Below are 16,672 nucleotides of genomic sequence, written 5' to 3'. Positions count from 1 at the left end.
GAAAAAAGTTCCGACAGGACTCGAGTACTACTTTAAAACAGTTTACTGGTACATATTGCAAATGCGATAAGGTAAGATCTGTGAAAAATCATTTCTCATAGTTAGATATCTTGAATATTTTCTAAGGAGCATGTTGTCATGATTAGGAAATTACAATTCAAGTTAAAGGCTCCAAGAAGAATTATTTTTGCACCTGAGTTTACATTTTTATGAAAATTTTAGGACAAAGTTGTTTTTCTCAACATGCTCTACAATAAAATAACTCTGGTCATATCATGCTGCATACAAGTGTTACAAAAAATATTTCAAGAATTTCCGTGTACGGTCCGATTCAAGAATTGGTATTAATTGACCAAACGTAAATCACGTTAATTCAACGTCGATGAATCGAAATGCGTAGTAAAAAGTTCATATAAACTGAAAATTTTTATTAACTAACGATGTCACACTTTGAAAGATATTTTGATACTTCGGTAGTGAATTGAAACGAAATGTTCCCGAATTGGCGGAAATAATTTCAAGTTTCATTTCATTATATTAGCCGTACGTTGTAAACGCAGTTGCGAGTTCCAAACTGAATTTATATATACTTGATTATCCCTGAAACGCGCAAAGATATTTTTGCGAATTGGCAAAAGTAAGCCCTGATCTCGATTGAAAATTGCGCGTTAAAAGTTGAACCTGATCGTATGATAATTCAGAACCAGAGAAAGTTAGTGAAAAATTTTATCAAAACTCGGTGATATTGAAGACGGTCGGTACTTACACCGCCATAAAACTAGAATCGATCGACAGATCCGACGTACAGAATGGACCAGACAACATCGAAGATTGCGTGTGATAGGGTGTTGGATGAAACTCAGAACGACTTTGAAAGGCGGGTATAGTGCCTATTTTTATCGCGCAGGCCGCAATCTGTTTCCATCAGCAGACATACGTAAACACACACTCGCGTTGCACCGGAGCTTGCGCGTGAGGTGATCTTTGGTTATAACAAGTGCCGGTTACTTCCACCGATCTACATCGATGGGTACACCGCGTGATAAACGAGGTGACAAGGTTCATTGGTAGAAAAAAAAAAAACACTTCCAAGAAAATTTATTCAGTAAAAAATCACCATGGAACTTCTTATCGATCACATGAAAAAATTATGCCGACTTCTTGCTCGCCTTGCTCGCCTTGCTAGCCTGGCTTTGCTTTCTACCGGCTTCCATGATCCCGATCGATGTCCAAATCTCGTCCGCGAGGAGCTGCGGTTCCTCAAAAGCAGCAAAGTGTCCACCGCGTGGCATTTTCCTCGCACGTATCAGCTTCTTGAAACGCGCGCTCAGCAACGACGGCGGTTGATACGATATTTCGTGAGGAAACTGCGCACATGCACTCGGCACATCGATCGGTACGCTGAGTGATAAAATCGACAATTAGATCAAACATTTTCGTCGCCCGATTAATCAAGGAAATTTTCATCCGTATAGAAATCTACAAGAGTGGCAGTAACTTGGAGATTTTAGACGAAATCGCGTGAAACTCGAGTCGAGAAAAATTGAGCAAAATTTGCGCAACGTTGCAAGTTTTTAGACCATATCGCGCGGAACTTGACAACAAATTTTGCAACTCGACTACTCACTATTCCATTCCCAGTGCCATGTGCGCTGCACTGAAGTGTTCCGCGTATAACCGCATCGCGGTCGTCATCGAATTTGGGATCCAGTAGAGCATCACGTTGTCCAGGAGTTCATCAGCCGAGTACTTGTCGAGTAATCCGCCGTTATCCTTGAATCTTAATTCAGGGTTTGTACCGGTTGAGAACTTCTCCAGTATGTAAGCGGCCAGTCCAGCCGGCGAATCAGTCAGGGCGACCCCTAGACGAATGATTCAAATTTCAATCACGAGTCAGACTAGATTCAGGGTATTTTTCGGTTAATTTAAAAAAAACTTGGGATAATCTTTAGCACAAAGTTGAATACATTACTTAATTCCTTTCAGTTGTTTGAAATAATCGTAAGTAAGGTTAGCGATTAAAAAAATTCAAGTTCGACTAGATTATAATTTCACAGTACGAATTGAATATGGCTCGTGAAATATCTTGAAAAAATTCGGTCTTTCACAGTTACGAGGATGTTTGTACTACCGTTCGCTCTGATCTTTCACGACACTAAATAGAGTTTTGAAAAATGAAGAAGCGTCAACATCACTTGTCAGGTTTTCCATAACATTTCAACTTTCATGAACACCCTTTACGTAACGTTGCAGTCGTTTAGCGATAACTTTACAGCGACAAAAATTACAGAGTTTTCAACAACAGAGGTCATCGAACGCGTCGTTCAGAATTTTACCGTACGCATAAGTAAGATATTTCTACGTGCGTACTATGTAAGCAAACAAAATTCAAAAAAACTTGCACTGATAAATAAAAATGTCGCTGGCTCTACGATTCGAAACTTTAAAAAAACAAATCACAATAATTGAAGCATAACTCTTACCCAAAGTGTCGGGTTTGGTAGCCTGGATGTGAAGATATCCAGACTCTTCGAGTCTCCGGGACCATTTTTCGCTCAACGGGTACATGAGGTGATAGTCCTCCTCAGGAATGAGCATTGATGGCCAGAAACTGTATATATACGTGGTCAAGAAGGTCTGAGGCTGCATGACAATGCACATGTTTGAATGCATGCCGAGGACGCTGAAACGATTTTGACACAGTGCGTCATAAAAATGTATAATTGTCGGTAAAACGAGCGAGTAACGTTTGTTACTTCACCCAACGATTGCTGGTTGGGCTTACGCTGCGTTTGGTCGGTAACATTACGGAGTCCAACCCTCGTTACTTTACAACCCGCCGTAAAACAAACGATTATACTTATTATAAGTATCGCCTATATCAATCAAGTTTGCAACTTCTGCCTGATGTTAGTTGAAAAAATTTCTCCGGCAAATATATCACTTCAGTTTATCGCCAAGAAATGCGTTGGATTGCTAAATTTCTCGATTGTTCCAAATTTTACAGATTCAACGTAATGGTGAATTTCCAGATGCATTTTGTGTCTGTTGAAATTGAATCGATGGTTACAAATTGTATTGAACGTACTGTGTAGTCTTTTTACTCCAAGTATAATGCAGTCCCACTTTTCATTCTTAATGAAATGATAATAATTATTTTTGAACATAGTGTTCTAGTTTGAAGTAGAATAAATAAAAGAACAATTTTTCAACCGTAGAAAATCTCGCTGTAGATTATGGCCCCCTACCTATATACACATATATACCATTTTCATTCGTTAATCTTTCGGATAAATAAACTTGCCAACGTTAGTATGGAATTTTTCAAGCGTGTAGCATAAAAAGGCTACAGTCCGAAGATAGTTTTGCGTAAATAATGTGTATATATACATATATCTGAGTAATCAACGCGGATATACACGCGCAAAATGTGTGTATAAATATCCACCACACGATCGTTGTACGTATAACGTACAAGCGAACGAATCGCAGATCAGATCCATACACCGTATAGATAGATGATTCCAATTAACTTTTAATATTTCCCATTACTCGCTTATTTCATCTCTCTGCACTTTTATTTTTCAGGATGTTCTTCAGCCGTAAAATAGGTTTTTTTTTTTTTTTGTAATTCAGTCGGTTCGAAAAACAATTTAGTCTAAACACGCCAGAAAATGTCTTCAACTAAACAACGATGATCAAATTGCCAAAAAATCACAGCAAGAATACCACGAGTGTAATCACTAAAATCATTGCGAAAAATTCAAAAAAAAAAAAATGGTAGGAATTTGCGTCGAAGTTACAAAGCATTCAAAATACCGCGGGTGTACTTATGGGGAAAAGCTTCTTCGAATGCAGCAGAATGAATTTCGAATTGGATTTACTCTCACAGAACTGTTCAAAACTTACGAATCTTTAAAATCAACTTTTCGTTGCTAAAACTATTCAACGACAATTTGATTTTTTTTTCCTGCGAATCCTGTATCATATTCAGCGAAGGTGTGATTTTAATACATAGTAGTGAATAATTTGAGGTATAGTTACTGTTGTGGGAACATGGAGGCAAGGTTGGCAGTGATAATAGCTCCCCAATCTCCGCCCTGAGTGTAGAATTTTTTGAAACCAAGTCTGAGCATCAGATTCTTCAAAATAACGGCCATTTGCGCCGAGCCCAAACCGGGTTTCGTTGTTCCAGATGAGAAGCCATAGCCAGGGAGTGACGGGACGATTACTTCAAACACGAAGTCGAACTCATCGCGAGGGGTCGTCAGTATTGGTATGATTTTGTACATTTCAATCACAGAACCGGGCCATCCGTGCTGAATGAGCAGAGGCAGAACTTTCTTGCCACCTGGATTATTCGGTTTTACGTGCAGAAAGTGAATGTCCAGACCTACAAAGGGAGTAAAGGGGATCAATTTCGCAAAAATGGAAGAAAAAGTTTCCCAGGGTTTTTAGTTTAGTACAAAGCTGCAGTGTTGTCCGTTATATAGATAATTTTTCCCTAAGATAATCATCTAAAACAAATTCACATCATCTTTTATCTTACATATAAATATAATAACGTGAGTGAGTTGATCTTTCATCTTCATAAATCTAGATAAATCCAATATACGTTTTCATCTTTTCGTGTGGAACGTGTACAGATAAGATAAATTGATTTCTAAAACATAGGCAAAGCCATTCAGAGTGAAGACTCTGATACCATCTTGCAAAAATAAGTCATTCAAAAAAAAAAAAGGCTAGTTAACAGAAACTCTTCACAATCCACAACTGATGTTCGAGCCAACCAAAAATTTTTATACGGTTTCTACGAAAGAAATATCTTGTTATTTCAACTAAATCTGACTGGATTTCACCAAAAATTTTTCGTTGTTTCAAAAAATCTACACCACATTCCGTGCCTCAACAAAAAATCATCAGATCATAAAATTGATCTCTGCACATCTTTGTCGGGTTACTATTGTCAGGTGATAACGAGCGTTTGAATTCAAATACGACATTTTTTACAGATTCCTTAGAAAACCCCCTATAAATAAATATTCCTTAAAATTCGAGCACGAAAAAAGTGCGTTACGTAATAATCGATTTGATTTAAAAAAATACGATCCAAACCGCATTCGTTGAATGATAAAAGCAAACACACACGCGTCTGAGCATTCAGTGGGTTTCTTTTCGGACTTCGACCAGTTGACATGATTATGCTTTCTATCAAAATAAGCCATGTCATTATACCGTTCGGTCAGCACTTCAAGATAGGGAGTTCGTACAGTGTAGCTTTGATTAGATAATTAAAAGATTTACTATCTCGTATGTTTACCTTGAATGTTTGTTACGAACTGTGGATACTTGTTCAGGTATTCTTGTCGCTCAGTAAAGTTGTACTTGTTCATCCAGTGGTCAATAATGGTTGGCACAAAGCCACCGTTCACGCCGTAAGTCCATCCCGTACCTTCCAGAGCCGTCTTCAAGTTCCGCGTGTTCTTTAGGCGTGCTTTCAGGTCGTTTATGTCCTGCGCACAGATCAGTGATACTTGTCAGTATTACAACGCCATGACTACACGACTATCGGCGCTTATTTCGATCAATGACGTCCTTTCTCAGTCTCTCCCTCTCTCTCTCTCTCTCTCTTTCCTCTCTTTTGCATTATCTGCGCAACAAACTTCACCGATTACTAACCTCCAGCTCAGACATCGTCACTGTATCCATTCGCTCTCTCGTATGACAATGAGATTAAGTCTCAATCGCAGATGTGGTTGAAATTCGAGTATAAAACGTTATTCAGAATCTATTCGCTCGTTTTTGCGTTTGTATTATTGTATTAGAGGTTGTGAGAAGGGACGGAGACGAGGAGTTCCTACCCAGACCCTGCTTTCAATCTGTCCTCAAGCGTACTGGTTTATAAAGATGTATTGCATTTTTTATAATTGTAATTCCCATGAATTACCGAGAAAGTCGGGAACCGGCACAGTTTGTTGTTAAAGTTAATGTTACGTACGGTAGGGCTGCAAGTTTCTTACATCTTAGATCAACGGTCCGATTTACCATGGAGAATTGGGCTACAGATTTGAAAATGGTACAGTAACGTCAACAACAAAAACTTGCCACTTCTTAAAACGGTAAGTGCAACGGTAATTCTTTTCCCCGTGTCTGATCGAAAAATAATTCTCCCAAAGTCTTAGAAGATGCGAATAAATCTTAACCTACTAAATTCAATGGATAAGCAACGTCCCTGTAAACATGAAAAAATGATACATCATACATTTTAACTGATGAAGCCTGGCTGTGAACAGTTAAACTCTAAATATGTGGCATATATTGAACAGTCTTTGTCACATAAAAAAAAAAAAAACATTATTGTGCCCAATTTTAAGGATCGATTTTTCACTTCGTTCGTAAATTCATTGGTCATAAATCGCCTGAAACGGATTTTTTACCGCAGTAGAGGTTTTCCGATAATTATAAGCGAATCATAAGTTTATAGTTCACACTACATCACAGTAATTAATGTTGACCTTTTTTTAATTCACTGACAACACGCGGCTAAAGAGGTTGATCCGTATGGGACTACGGATAGGGAATTCATTTGCGAACAGAATAAGCTGTACTTCTTTATACAATTAGATGAACCAGATACACTTAACCAGACTTGTTTTGACCGAGCGTTCGAAAACAATACAAGAGAATTTGGATAAATGAAATCCAGGGATAATCCGAACAGCATGCATTGTATGATATATTGTTAAATGTGAAAAACAGTTGTTAACGACTGTGCAAGTATCCATCACAGTTCTTATAAATAAAAAAGCATTATTTACAACCATTGCATGGTCATTATATCACCCCAGAGAAATACAAAACTCTCACTTTCCAACTGGTTCAAAAAAGTCTTAGAGTTTTGGTCAGAATGCACTTCTTTATATGCACCACAGATTTTTTGAGTATGCATGTAGTCAGATTGAATAGATTATTGCGAGGATTGCTGATAGTGAAATTTCTTTTCCGAAGCAAAAAAAAAAAAAATATATATATAAAAAATAATAATATTTCGCAACAAGCCAGGTTAATTTGCATTCCGGATGAAATTGCAATTGGACGATGGTGGATCAAGAAGTTACGGAATATGCTTTGAATATTTTAGATGAAGTGTGAGAAACCGATTTACAAGAAATCAAACGGCAACATGTCAAAAAAAAAAAATAAATAATAAAAAAATCAAGAGGTGAATGCACAAAAAAAGACACTTTTTAAAAATCAGGACTGTATCAATTTTTTATATTTTTAATAAAAATTTTGAGGTGATACTCCGCAGATGTAATAATTCTTGGGGAAAGAATAGCACCGTACTTCGCAATAATGACGCTTGCTTGAAATGATTAACGGTCTGTAACTACAAGGGATATTTCAAATGCCGGACTGTACGTGACGATTGAAAGTATCGTTCACAGCCAAGAACCATTAGATATTTAGGCCGAAAATTGATCGACGGGTCGATTCTGCCTAGTGCGACTACCGAGGGTTAATCGAGTTCATGTTGTATATTCATAAAACCACGTCACTGATCTGAAATATTTATAATTCAGTGGTTCTCGGCCAGTTATTTTTTGTTTGCCTGCGACCGCAGTTTTCAGGGAAAGTTGAAAAATATCCCGGCATTGTCACTTGGAGAGCGAGAGTTTCCGGTCTGAAAATGAACAGAGGTCCTATGTTCTGCAATAACGAGATAAGAAGAAATTACAAAAGAATCATTCTGTCAGAGCGCGCGTTAAAGATAACACCGTACATTCTGTATTATTATACTTTCGAAATGATAGAATCTTATAAATAGTGCAGCAAGAGTTATATGTTATTCCGTTATTCTTACAGACAATTCACGATGTGACAAATAGTCGTAGACATTTATTTCAATTGTTGAAAAATTATAATTCCAACAATAAAAACAAGTGTAAAAATCAACTGGTTTGAATTGGAGTATAAATCAAGTGACAAATTGGGTCGCAATGATTTCAGAGATGAATATATTAGTTTTACTCAAAACAATTAGCTGTAACTATGCAAAATCGAATGTTTCGTATTTGTGTCAATCCAATTTTGGAGCGTACGCGAGAATGAATGAAAATGAATGAGTATGTATTCCATAAATGTTGATCACAACCATTTTATACGTTCTATCGTAAACCGAAAAAAGGACGTTCTCCGAAAATAGGCACACCGATTTTTCAGACGACATTTGTTCAAACTTGTTTTTTACACATTGTTACATTGATTTATGTTAATACAATTGAAGCTAATTTTAAATAATTCGATCGACATCATTTTTCCTCTTGAACGAGGAATGACGTAATATATTTTCTCAACGACTCTGAAGATACGTTGAAAAAAACATGATGTGTGTTCTTTGCAGCATCATAAATGTGAATTTATTCATTAACCGGTTTGTGCGAAAACGACTTCACTTAATGCGATAAAAAATCTCGGCACAATGTGTAAACTGCCTGCCGGTATATGTTTTATCATTGATCTGGCTACGAATATCGTTACGCTTTGCAACATTGAACAGGATCTAATCTGCGATGAATACCAACACGGAATTATATTTAAATACTCTCAAGACGATCTAGCTCGAGTGGATATACGTATAACTACTGAGAGTGATTATTCCACTTATAGGCGAAAACAGCGTAACGATATTGACGACGAGCAAACTTCATTCCGAACCCGGAAGCATAGTTTTGGCTAAGAAGCACAGATTGAATTAACGATTTATAATCATTAGTACTGGCTCACGACAACAAGAAAATTTTTATGTTTCCCGGCAGTGTTTTTTTCTAAGCTAGTGATTTTTCTCACTTTCTATCTTGGTTTAAAAATTTTCTTTTCTCAACAAAGAATTTGTGAGAAAACTTTGAAGCCAATCGATCAGGGCTGTTATTCAAAAATTGTGTTTGTATTTTTCGGAGCAGGAAAATCAAACCCGTGGTCCAAAAAATCTAAAGTTCAATGAAACATGATTTTTTTGCACACCCCGCACGATACTTAAAAATAAATAAAATCGCTCATGGTAGGGATCAGACGTAGGACGGTTTAAAATGGAATTAATGCTCCATGTATTATCCACGGCGTGCAATCGCGCTACTACCGCATACGAAGAGTAATATGTCGCGTTTTATGAAAATTCCAGCTCCCATATAAATTAGAAATTACCGCATAATGACATCAGAATTATTTCCGACAGAAGAGCGTTATGCCTTTGCGTGCTGGCTGCGATGTCCGTGTTCATAAATTACAGAGAAACATCTTTACAAACGGAATCAAGAATTTTGAAACGCACCTGTAAGAGAGACTCACTTGCCTCTTGTCATCAAAAGTAAAACAAAAGTCACCTTTGTACTAGCTCAATATGGAATAAAGAGGATTGTTTGCTGTTGAAATCTACTCCGGTACTACAAACCAAATAATTGGGTTGAACTTGGTTATGTTAATGTAATCACTAAATCTTTTAAGCCGCTGTTACACAGTTGTACAATTGTTAGTAAAGACCGTTGAGACTTAAAGCGTGACGTGCGACGAAACAGACTAATTTAAAAAAATTAATTTAGGAAGAAATACGGCTGCAACATTAATAATTTTTTGATATCAACTCATTCACACGTTAAGGAGTGTGTTTATACACAAATTTTTAATCGAGATACCAGTGCTTAAACTTCAAGTGCGTTTTTCTCGAAACTTTGTTTTTCAAAACGGTGTACACGATACCTCAGGCTGTAATCGATGAATCGACTTGAAATTTGGTAATCGTATTTAAAGGAATGATAATTTTCGGCTGATGAACAATTTCATCGTTTTCATTTTTCGTTCGATAATTATTAATCGTAATAAAATGTATTCCTGAGTCGAGAGCTTCGAAAAACTTCACGAGCTAATACAATGTAGTTGATGAGCTTTTTTTGCCGGATTAATGATACTTGCGATATCACGTACATCGACTGACCACATCTTTATCAAAATGAATTTTTGTCCAATCAAATTTTTTGAACACACTGCTTAACGTATACGTTAGGGTGTTTCAGAAGAAATAATTTACGATTTTCCATCATTGCACCCCCTAAAAAGTTTGTTTAGCTTAAAAGAAAGCTTCTGGCGAAAGATGAGCGCTCTACGTTACGTGGAAGATCACGACGAGTCGATTTTTCACTTTTATAGATTTTTTTAAATTAATGAAGATTCGTGAATAAAATCTTTTTTATCGCTTACATCAATCATAATATCAATTTACGTCACTAAGCAGATCCGCAATTATAATATTAAATTAGGAAATTGGCTTGTTTCGACGCTCGTCACAATAGAGTAACCCCAAAAGTGAGGTATACCTGGTATAATATGCTTGTTTGTCAATATTTCACGACGTAGATGCTCTGAAATTGAACTTGGTTACCTGTAACCAAGTACTTCAGCATGTCAAAATACTGACCGAGTAAGCAAATCATAATTTACACTTTTTTCCCCCCACCGACACATGAAACTATTTTAAACTTTGCGAACCCCTATGGTGTTTTCTATTTTGCTTGCAGTACGAACAATGAATAAAGTTTGCAAAATTAACGAAAAATAGGATAAATCTAGGAATCAAATGTTACGAGTAGCGTGCCGTAACCTCAATTATAAGTGAAAACCTTTCACGTTAATTTCCCGAACTTCTTTCCAGGGATCGCACAATCAAAATCTCAAGCACAGTGATTCGCCATATTTCAAACTGCTTCACTACACTGAGGATAAAAAAGCGTGAAATGCGAATTTCTCGCTCCGTTGGCATTTCCAAAAGCATTCAGACATCCCCTCAAATTGCGTTTGCGACACAAAAGTGTCTAATTATCCGGCGGCGAATAATTTCCCACATCGAATGTGCATGCGGTGTAAAAACGACGCAATGCATTACGCAGCGGTTCGCGTACAGTCGAGAAAAAAGTACCGTGAAAATGCTCACTCGACTACATATGCGCCGCAGGGACACTCACAACGAGTAATTCGACTGACAATTATCTCGAGATTATTTCTATTTCTGTACCTTGTCACATGACTTTCGTTGATTACCAATCATTTCCTAGCAATACCAGGCAATTTTCACTGATTTCTTGTCAATTGTACAGAATCCCAGAAAATGTCAACAAATCACTGAATATCGTTTGGAATCCCATGGAAAGTACGTATCAAGAGAGAGATAGCCAACGAAATGCTATGGAATTGAGATAATTTGCGCGATGATTTCTCCCTGTCCGAGAGTAATGTTTCAGTCACTCGAGTTCCATGGATTTACAGTTTCATTTCGAACCGTCGTTCGTCTCTTCCATCGGCGCGCGGCATTCGAGGTGCGCGTATTTCCTGCGTCCTCGGTGTTCCGGCAGGTACGGTAGTGATCCGTCGACGGAACTCACCTCGTTCGAGAATTTGATCTTGAAGGGTCTGACGGCTTCGTCAACGGGTTTCTCGCTCCCGGGGCCCCACCAGGCGTCGCCGAGCTGCGGGGCCTTCTGGTTACCGCCCCGGTTGAACAGGTAAGACACTCCGAGAATCAGACTCACGCCCAGAACGGCGTACTTAACCAGAGCCATGTCGACGACCACCGAGCTCTGCTGCCAACTTGGTACTGGAGTTTCCGCGCCGCCGGTTGACCCGCAAGCACCGGCGCCGTACGATATCGACGCGGCCAATGAGGACGGGAACGAATGCGATTACACCTCGGATGGGTGAAAGACGAGTTGTGGGACGATTCCTAAGTTTGTTTACTCGATCATGCGCACTTTCGCTGTGTATGTGCTGTCGGGTCCAATGGTCGGGTCGTCGTTGGCTTTCGTCCATGGGTATAAAGTATTCTTCGTGGATTTTGATACTTTTTCACGAAATTTTTCCAACGAAATTATAGTCCAGCAGATCAGATTTTCATGGGATATTTTTACTCCAGATAACAACCGAGCGGCAGACATACGGAGTACGAATTCTCCACGGAGTGATACTACTCGAGATGTTGGTCAGGTTTCCGGTTTTGCAAAAATTCATTCTGCAGAGTGAATGTTGTACCGATGGTATTCCGAAGGATGTTTTGGACAGAAATTTTATTCCATAAATACGACAGTTTTACGGAACAAATATTCTACCCTGCGCAATTTCACAAAGAATATTGCGTACGAAATATTGGACATAATACTTGCTGCAGAAAAATTGTTCTACGTATCAGAGATGCATATTATATAAATTCACCATCAGGTTGATTTTACATATGCAGTTCTACAAATATTAACGAATACAAATTGAACGAATGATTTCCAACAAAATAACATTCCTTTGGGAGATATCTTGTTGGATCCTTTCTACAAGAAGTTAATCTAGATAATTATATTCGACAAAAAAAAATATTTAATGCTAGGCCAATCCTACAGAGATCAGTCCTGCAAAATAACATTTTTACGCAAATTATCCTACGGTAATGAAAAATGAGGATATCTTATAAGGAATATTTTGAGATTTTAAAATTTACCCATTTCGTTTCGACTCGTCTGAGTTTTGCACCCCTCAAGGAATCCCTAATTTGTGCGCACTTGTGCGAAAATAACTATTTTGGGGTTTGTGAACAGTCTCCGAACATATTCCGACCGTTCGATTGCTCACAAATCCAGTTTTTGACGACCATTTAACAGTGCCAACGATCATAACTAATTGGGAAATGAATAGTGGAGGGTTCCAGCTTATTTAGCGCACCTACTTTTCTGCGCATCTGTCACCGGTTTGGATAGCATACGAGATTTTGGTTCTTGACTGTCCCAAAGCAATTACTAATCTATATCCAAGGTTTTGATGCTGAATAGTTTGCGTGATATTAGCCTTTCAGGATTGAAAAAAATAGATATTGTGACGTGGTGAGCGATCTTGGGATGTATTTGTCGTGATGGGAAAAAAATAGTGAAGGACTATACCTTTAGTCGACTTTCTTTGTCAATGTTTTAAGAGCTCGAAATACGTACCAGCGGGAACTTCTAAGGCTGGCCCCATCAAGGTGAGCTAAATTAACCCCTTCTTTATCCGAAAGTTGAAGTTCATATAAATTGTTGTATAACCTGTTCGAACTAAGAATTGGAATAAAACAGTTTCTTTCAATTTGCCTATTTTTGGAATCTAGACAAATTTTTTCCGGGCACCAACATAATAATCACGATTACGGCGCAAAAAAGTAAAGATGCGTGTTATAAAAAGCGCACGTCCCCAGTAATAACTTGGAGAAAATGTAAGCGCGAAAGATGTTACAGCCCAAAATTCGACTGATTAGATACTGCGAGCAGTTGTGACGGATAAGCGTTGCCGTTTTTATCGTTCTACGCACATCGCACATCGCTCGATAATTTTTACCGAAGTTTTATCAACGCGAAGGACGTGTTACGTTGCATCAGAATGGTGATTTACCTAACGCTACTCGAAGATGCAAATTAGACGAACGTTAGCATAGTTTACTGTTGCTACTGTAGTTGCTAGTGTAGTGCTACTGTAGTACTAGGATCAAAGTGGATGATTTTATTCTCAATTTTTTCACTGAATGATGATTTTTTCACTGCTTGCTCTCCTTAAAAATTCCAACATAAGAAGAAAGAACATTGACGATTACTTTTATAAAAGTGTAACAAGGATGATTTCGGTCCATCAAAATACAATCCACTCTACGAAGGCGATATTACTATCAATTATTATTAAATATTTATGCAGAATTATTTAAAGTACATAGGTTACTACTGAATACCTAGTAATATTTTCTAGTACTTCAAAAGCTGATTCCACGAATGCATCAGATTTCAAACTGTTGCTTCATAGTCGTCGAAGTCCATAGGAGCTTGTTTAGTGGATACATTTAGATTTTTATTACATTCGAATAAGCTTTATCAACAGCTCAAAATTTGCACGGACGAATTTACTATTCCATTGAAATTATTCAACTTAAATTTTTATGGCAATAATTTGCAATAATCACTTTATTATTGCGACAACAAATTTGAAGTAACGACTCTTTTGGGTGGATATTGCCAGATTAAAGTTTCTTTGTTGAATGTATACTGAATTCGGGTACTCAAGCGAAGATAATTTTGCTGAGAGGTTAGTTTATCGAATTTATAATGATTAAGGTAATAAACTTCTTTCAAATACGATAAATTGTGTTCTGCAGTTCTTACTTCTTCTGAGTGAAACAATTTCTTCAAACTTTGGAAACTACAGGGCTTATTATTGTGCTTGTGGATTGATTAAGAAATGTTTGGAAAATTCGTGATTTAATACGAAGAATCTCTGATTCGGTTGCAGTACGATACCAAAACTTAAAATTGAGTAAACTTTTTCCAGTCAAACCGCAAGGACAATAATGAGTTCTATCGTTTCGTAAAATTTGAAGGGCGTTCACTACTTCGGTAGAGAAAGAATAGTAAGATACGATTTGCCGTATTTGACGATGGTCCGGCATCCCCTTGAGTGGCCATATATTAATATTGAACCCCGATTAGCTGTCCAGAAATAATATAACCAACTGCCCGAGGATCGATACAAGAACCGAGTGAATTGGCACGCTTAAAAATAGACGGTCAAATTATCGGGAAAGAATGGCCTACGAAAACTAGTCTCGTGAATTTCCACCTTGACACGCAGTGTTCAATTCTTGGTGCAGTTATTCCGCTCCACCGTCGAGAAATGGATGTTGATTTGATCAAATCTTTTTCTACCTCGCACGTTAGAAAGACACCGAAACTTGATGTTGCTGATCGAAAATCCATCGATCTCTGCTTACTGGAAAAAAACTAGGAATTTGACGTACGCAAATTTCGTCTGTTGGAAATAGACAGGGAAAAGTTGAGTAATTACGATGAACCACAGGGAAAAACGTACATTTTTCTCGTTCTCTTATAAATTGTTTTCGAACTTCAACCAAGCTTCGTAAATTCAGCGTAGCTAACTTTCGGAAACGGTTTTGTTAAATTTATAATTATTCATGTGAAAGGACGCAAAACCTTGCGTTTTTCAATCCAAATTTATATATATCGAAGATGCAACATTTCTGGAGTCTTTGCTCGTTATAGACGACCAATGTTACCCAAGTTTCGTGGAAAGATATAAGGAGTTCTGAGTTTATTAACGGAAAAGTCAGCGAATTTTATTCAGGGAAAATTATCGCGACTCTGCTCATGTCGCCGCAAGCACAAGTCACAACGCGGTTATCTGCCGACATCACGCATACGAGTGTAAACAGGTGTGTATATCTACTTGATACTTGGTATGGTGGGTGGGTGGCATCAGGGTTGGGACAACAGTTACGCCGTAGAAACTCCGCGCCGATCGATAGGTACGTTACATGCATAAAGGCTTGAGAAGATGCTACAGTGAGTTTCTTTCGATAGAGTAAAATATCACTCTATTTGTCCATTATCAACGCCTAAACAACAGCGATGTGGACGTGCCGCGATCGGCCCAATTCTCCATGCAGTGCCGAATTCAAATATGCCCAAAAAATTTATTTTACGCAACAACGATGCCAAGAAATATTGCAGGGATACATTTCACGGCCTCTTTCCTCGTATGTGGGACAAAAAATATTTTGGATATTCTTGGTCGGCATTGCATGTAGAACTGCGCTGACTGCGGTATTTTTACTTCAGTACTGCGGCGGCTTCAATGATAGTGAGAAAAAGAGTGACTTCTTGCTAGATTGGCAAAGACTGACTCAGAAACTTCGTAGGAACCCACGATAAGCGGTTTTCAACGGGATATTATGTGTAGTGTTTTGCCAGGGCAGGAGAAAAATCTTCGGAAGGACGAATTGGGGCTCAATCCGCAACAGCGCGAGACTCTTACCGACTAAAAAACCACCTCCTATTCTTGAAGAGCACCCCGTGAGATCGCGGTCACATATGGCAACAGCAGTCTACATAGACTTTGTCTAGGTATCCAAATACTTCACAAGATTCAAGCTCATGCGCTTGTCGTGCACAGCGTTGCTATGGCTTAGAACTTTTTCGTACCTCGTTTCCATCTTTTTCCTACAATGACCTTGCGCGCAGTGTCAACTATCACGTTGATTCTATCGATCGTGGATCCGGCCCTCGGAACATCATACCGATTTTCGGAAAGGTTGCCAACTCTTGCGATTAATTCTTTCATTGTGTTGCAAATGATCCTTTATAATGGCTTTTCAGCCATATCCATCAGGCAGATACGTCGACAGGATAATGGTTCGTTTGGTGGCTCGTTGTCCTCCGAAAGGAGGACTAGCCGCTGCTGATTCCATTGCGTTGGAAAGGTTCTATCACGAAGACAGACAGACGTTCTACACCTCGTTTCAAGGGCAAAGTTTGGTACGTACTCCGGACCTGTGACCTTTGAATTCCGGAAACGTTTCATATGGCCCACCTCACGGATCATCGCGGACTTCGCTGCCAAGCTTCTTCCACCCACGGTGCTCACTGGCCCGGATAGTCATCTTCAGAGCACATCGTGCCGTTGCATGCTGTTGTTCCAGAGCATTTTGGCCCGATCATCCTCTTGCTCGTTGCGCTAGCCTCCTGGTACGATGACACCTCCTCCGGAGCTTAGAGACCTCTTCATTCCACGAGTAAGCTGGTTGATGACAGGTTTTTCTTCGGACGCATAG

General features: G+C 38.5%; 1 protein-coding gene across 2 annotated transcripts; it reads right to left on the bottom strand.

Moving 5' to 3' along the window:
• Positions 1–1,081: 1,081 nt before the first annotated feature.
• Positions 1,082–11,693, bottom strand: LOC124213578 (juvenile hormone epoxide hydrolase 1-like). 2 transcript variants are annotated; one of them, XM_046615010.2, is made up of 6 exons: positions 11,433–11,693; positions 5,321–5,513; positions 4,045–4,393; positions 2,484–2,683; positions 1,628–1,862; positions 1,082–1,401 (listed from the first exon to the last, which is right to left on the bottom strand). In XM_046615010.2, exons 1-6 carry the CDS (start codon positions 11,607–11,609, stop codon positions 1,149–1,151), a joined length of 1,407 nt encoding a protein of 468 aa, XP_046470966.1. In that variant the 5' UTR covers positions 11,610–11,693; the 3' UTR covers positions 1,082–1,148. The 2 variants fall into 2 exon arrangements, with proteins under 2 accessions (XP_046470966.1, XP_046470968.1); XM_046615012.2 differs by lacking the exon at positions 11,433–11,693 and adding an exon at positions 11,066–11,204.
• Between the last annotated feature and the right edge of the window lie 4,979 nt (positions 11,694–16,672).

The sequence above is a fragment of the Neodiprion pinetum genome, chromosome 3 (assembly GCF_021155775.2).
Source record: "Neodiprion pinetum isolate iyNeoPine1 chromosome 3, iyNeoPine1.2, whole genome shotgun sequence".
NCBI lineage: Eukaryota > Metazoa > Arthropoda > Insecta > Hymenoptera > Diprionidae > Neodiprion > Neodiprion pinetum.
The sequence above is the reverse complement of the archived record's forward strand: the minus strand, read 5'-3'. Positions and strand labels throughout refer to the sequence as shown.

Bases quoted from the DNA above. Each gene is read 5' to 3' on its own strand.
- LOC124213578 (XM_046615010.2), bottom strand. From the start codon at position 11,609: ATGGCTCTGGTTAAGTACGCCGTTCTGGGCGTGAGTCTGATTCTCGGA. The intron at 5,514-11,432 runs GTGAGTTCCGTC...ATCTGTGCGCAG, and splicing joins AGATCAAATTCTCGAACGAG to GACATAAACGACCTGAAAGC. The intron at 4,394-5,320 runs GTAAACATACGA...CTCCCTTTGTAG, and splicing joins GTTCGTAACAAACATTCAAG to GTCTGGACATTCACTTTCTG.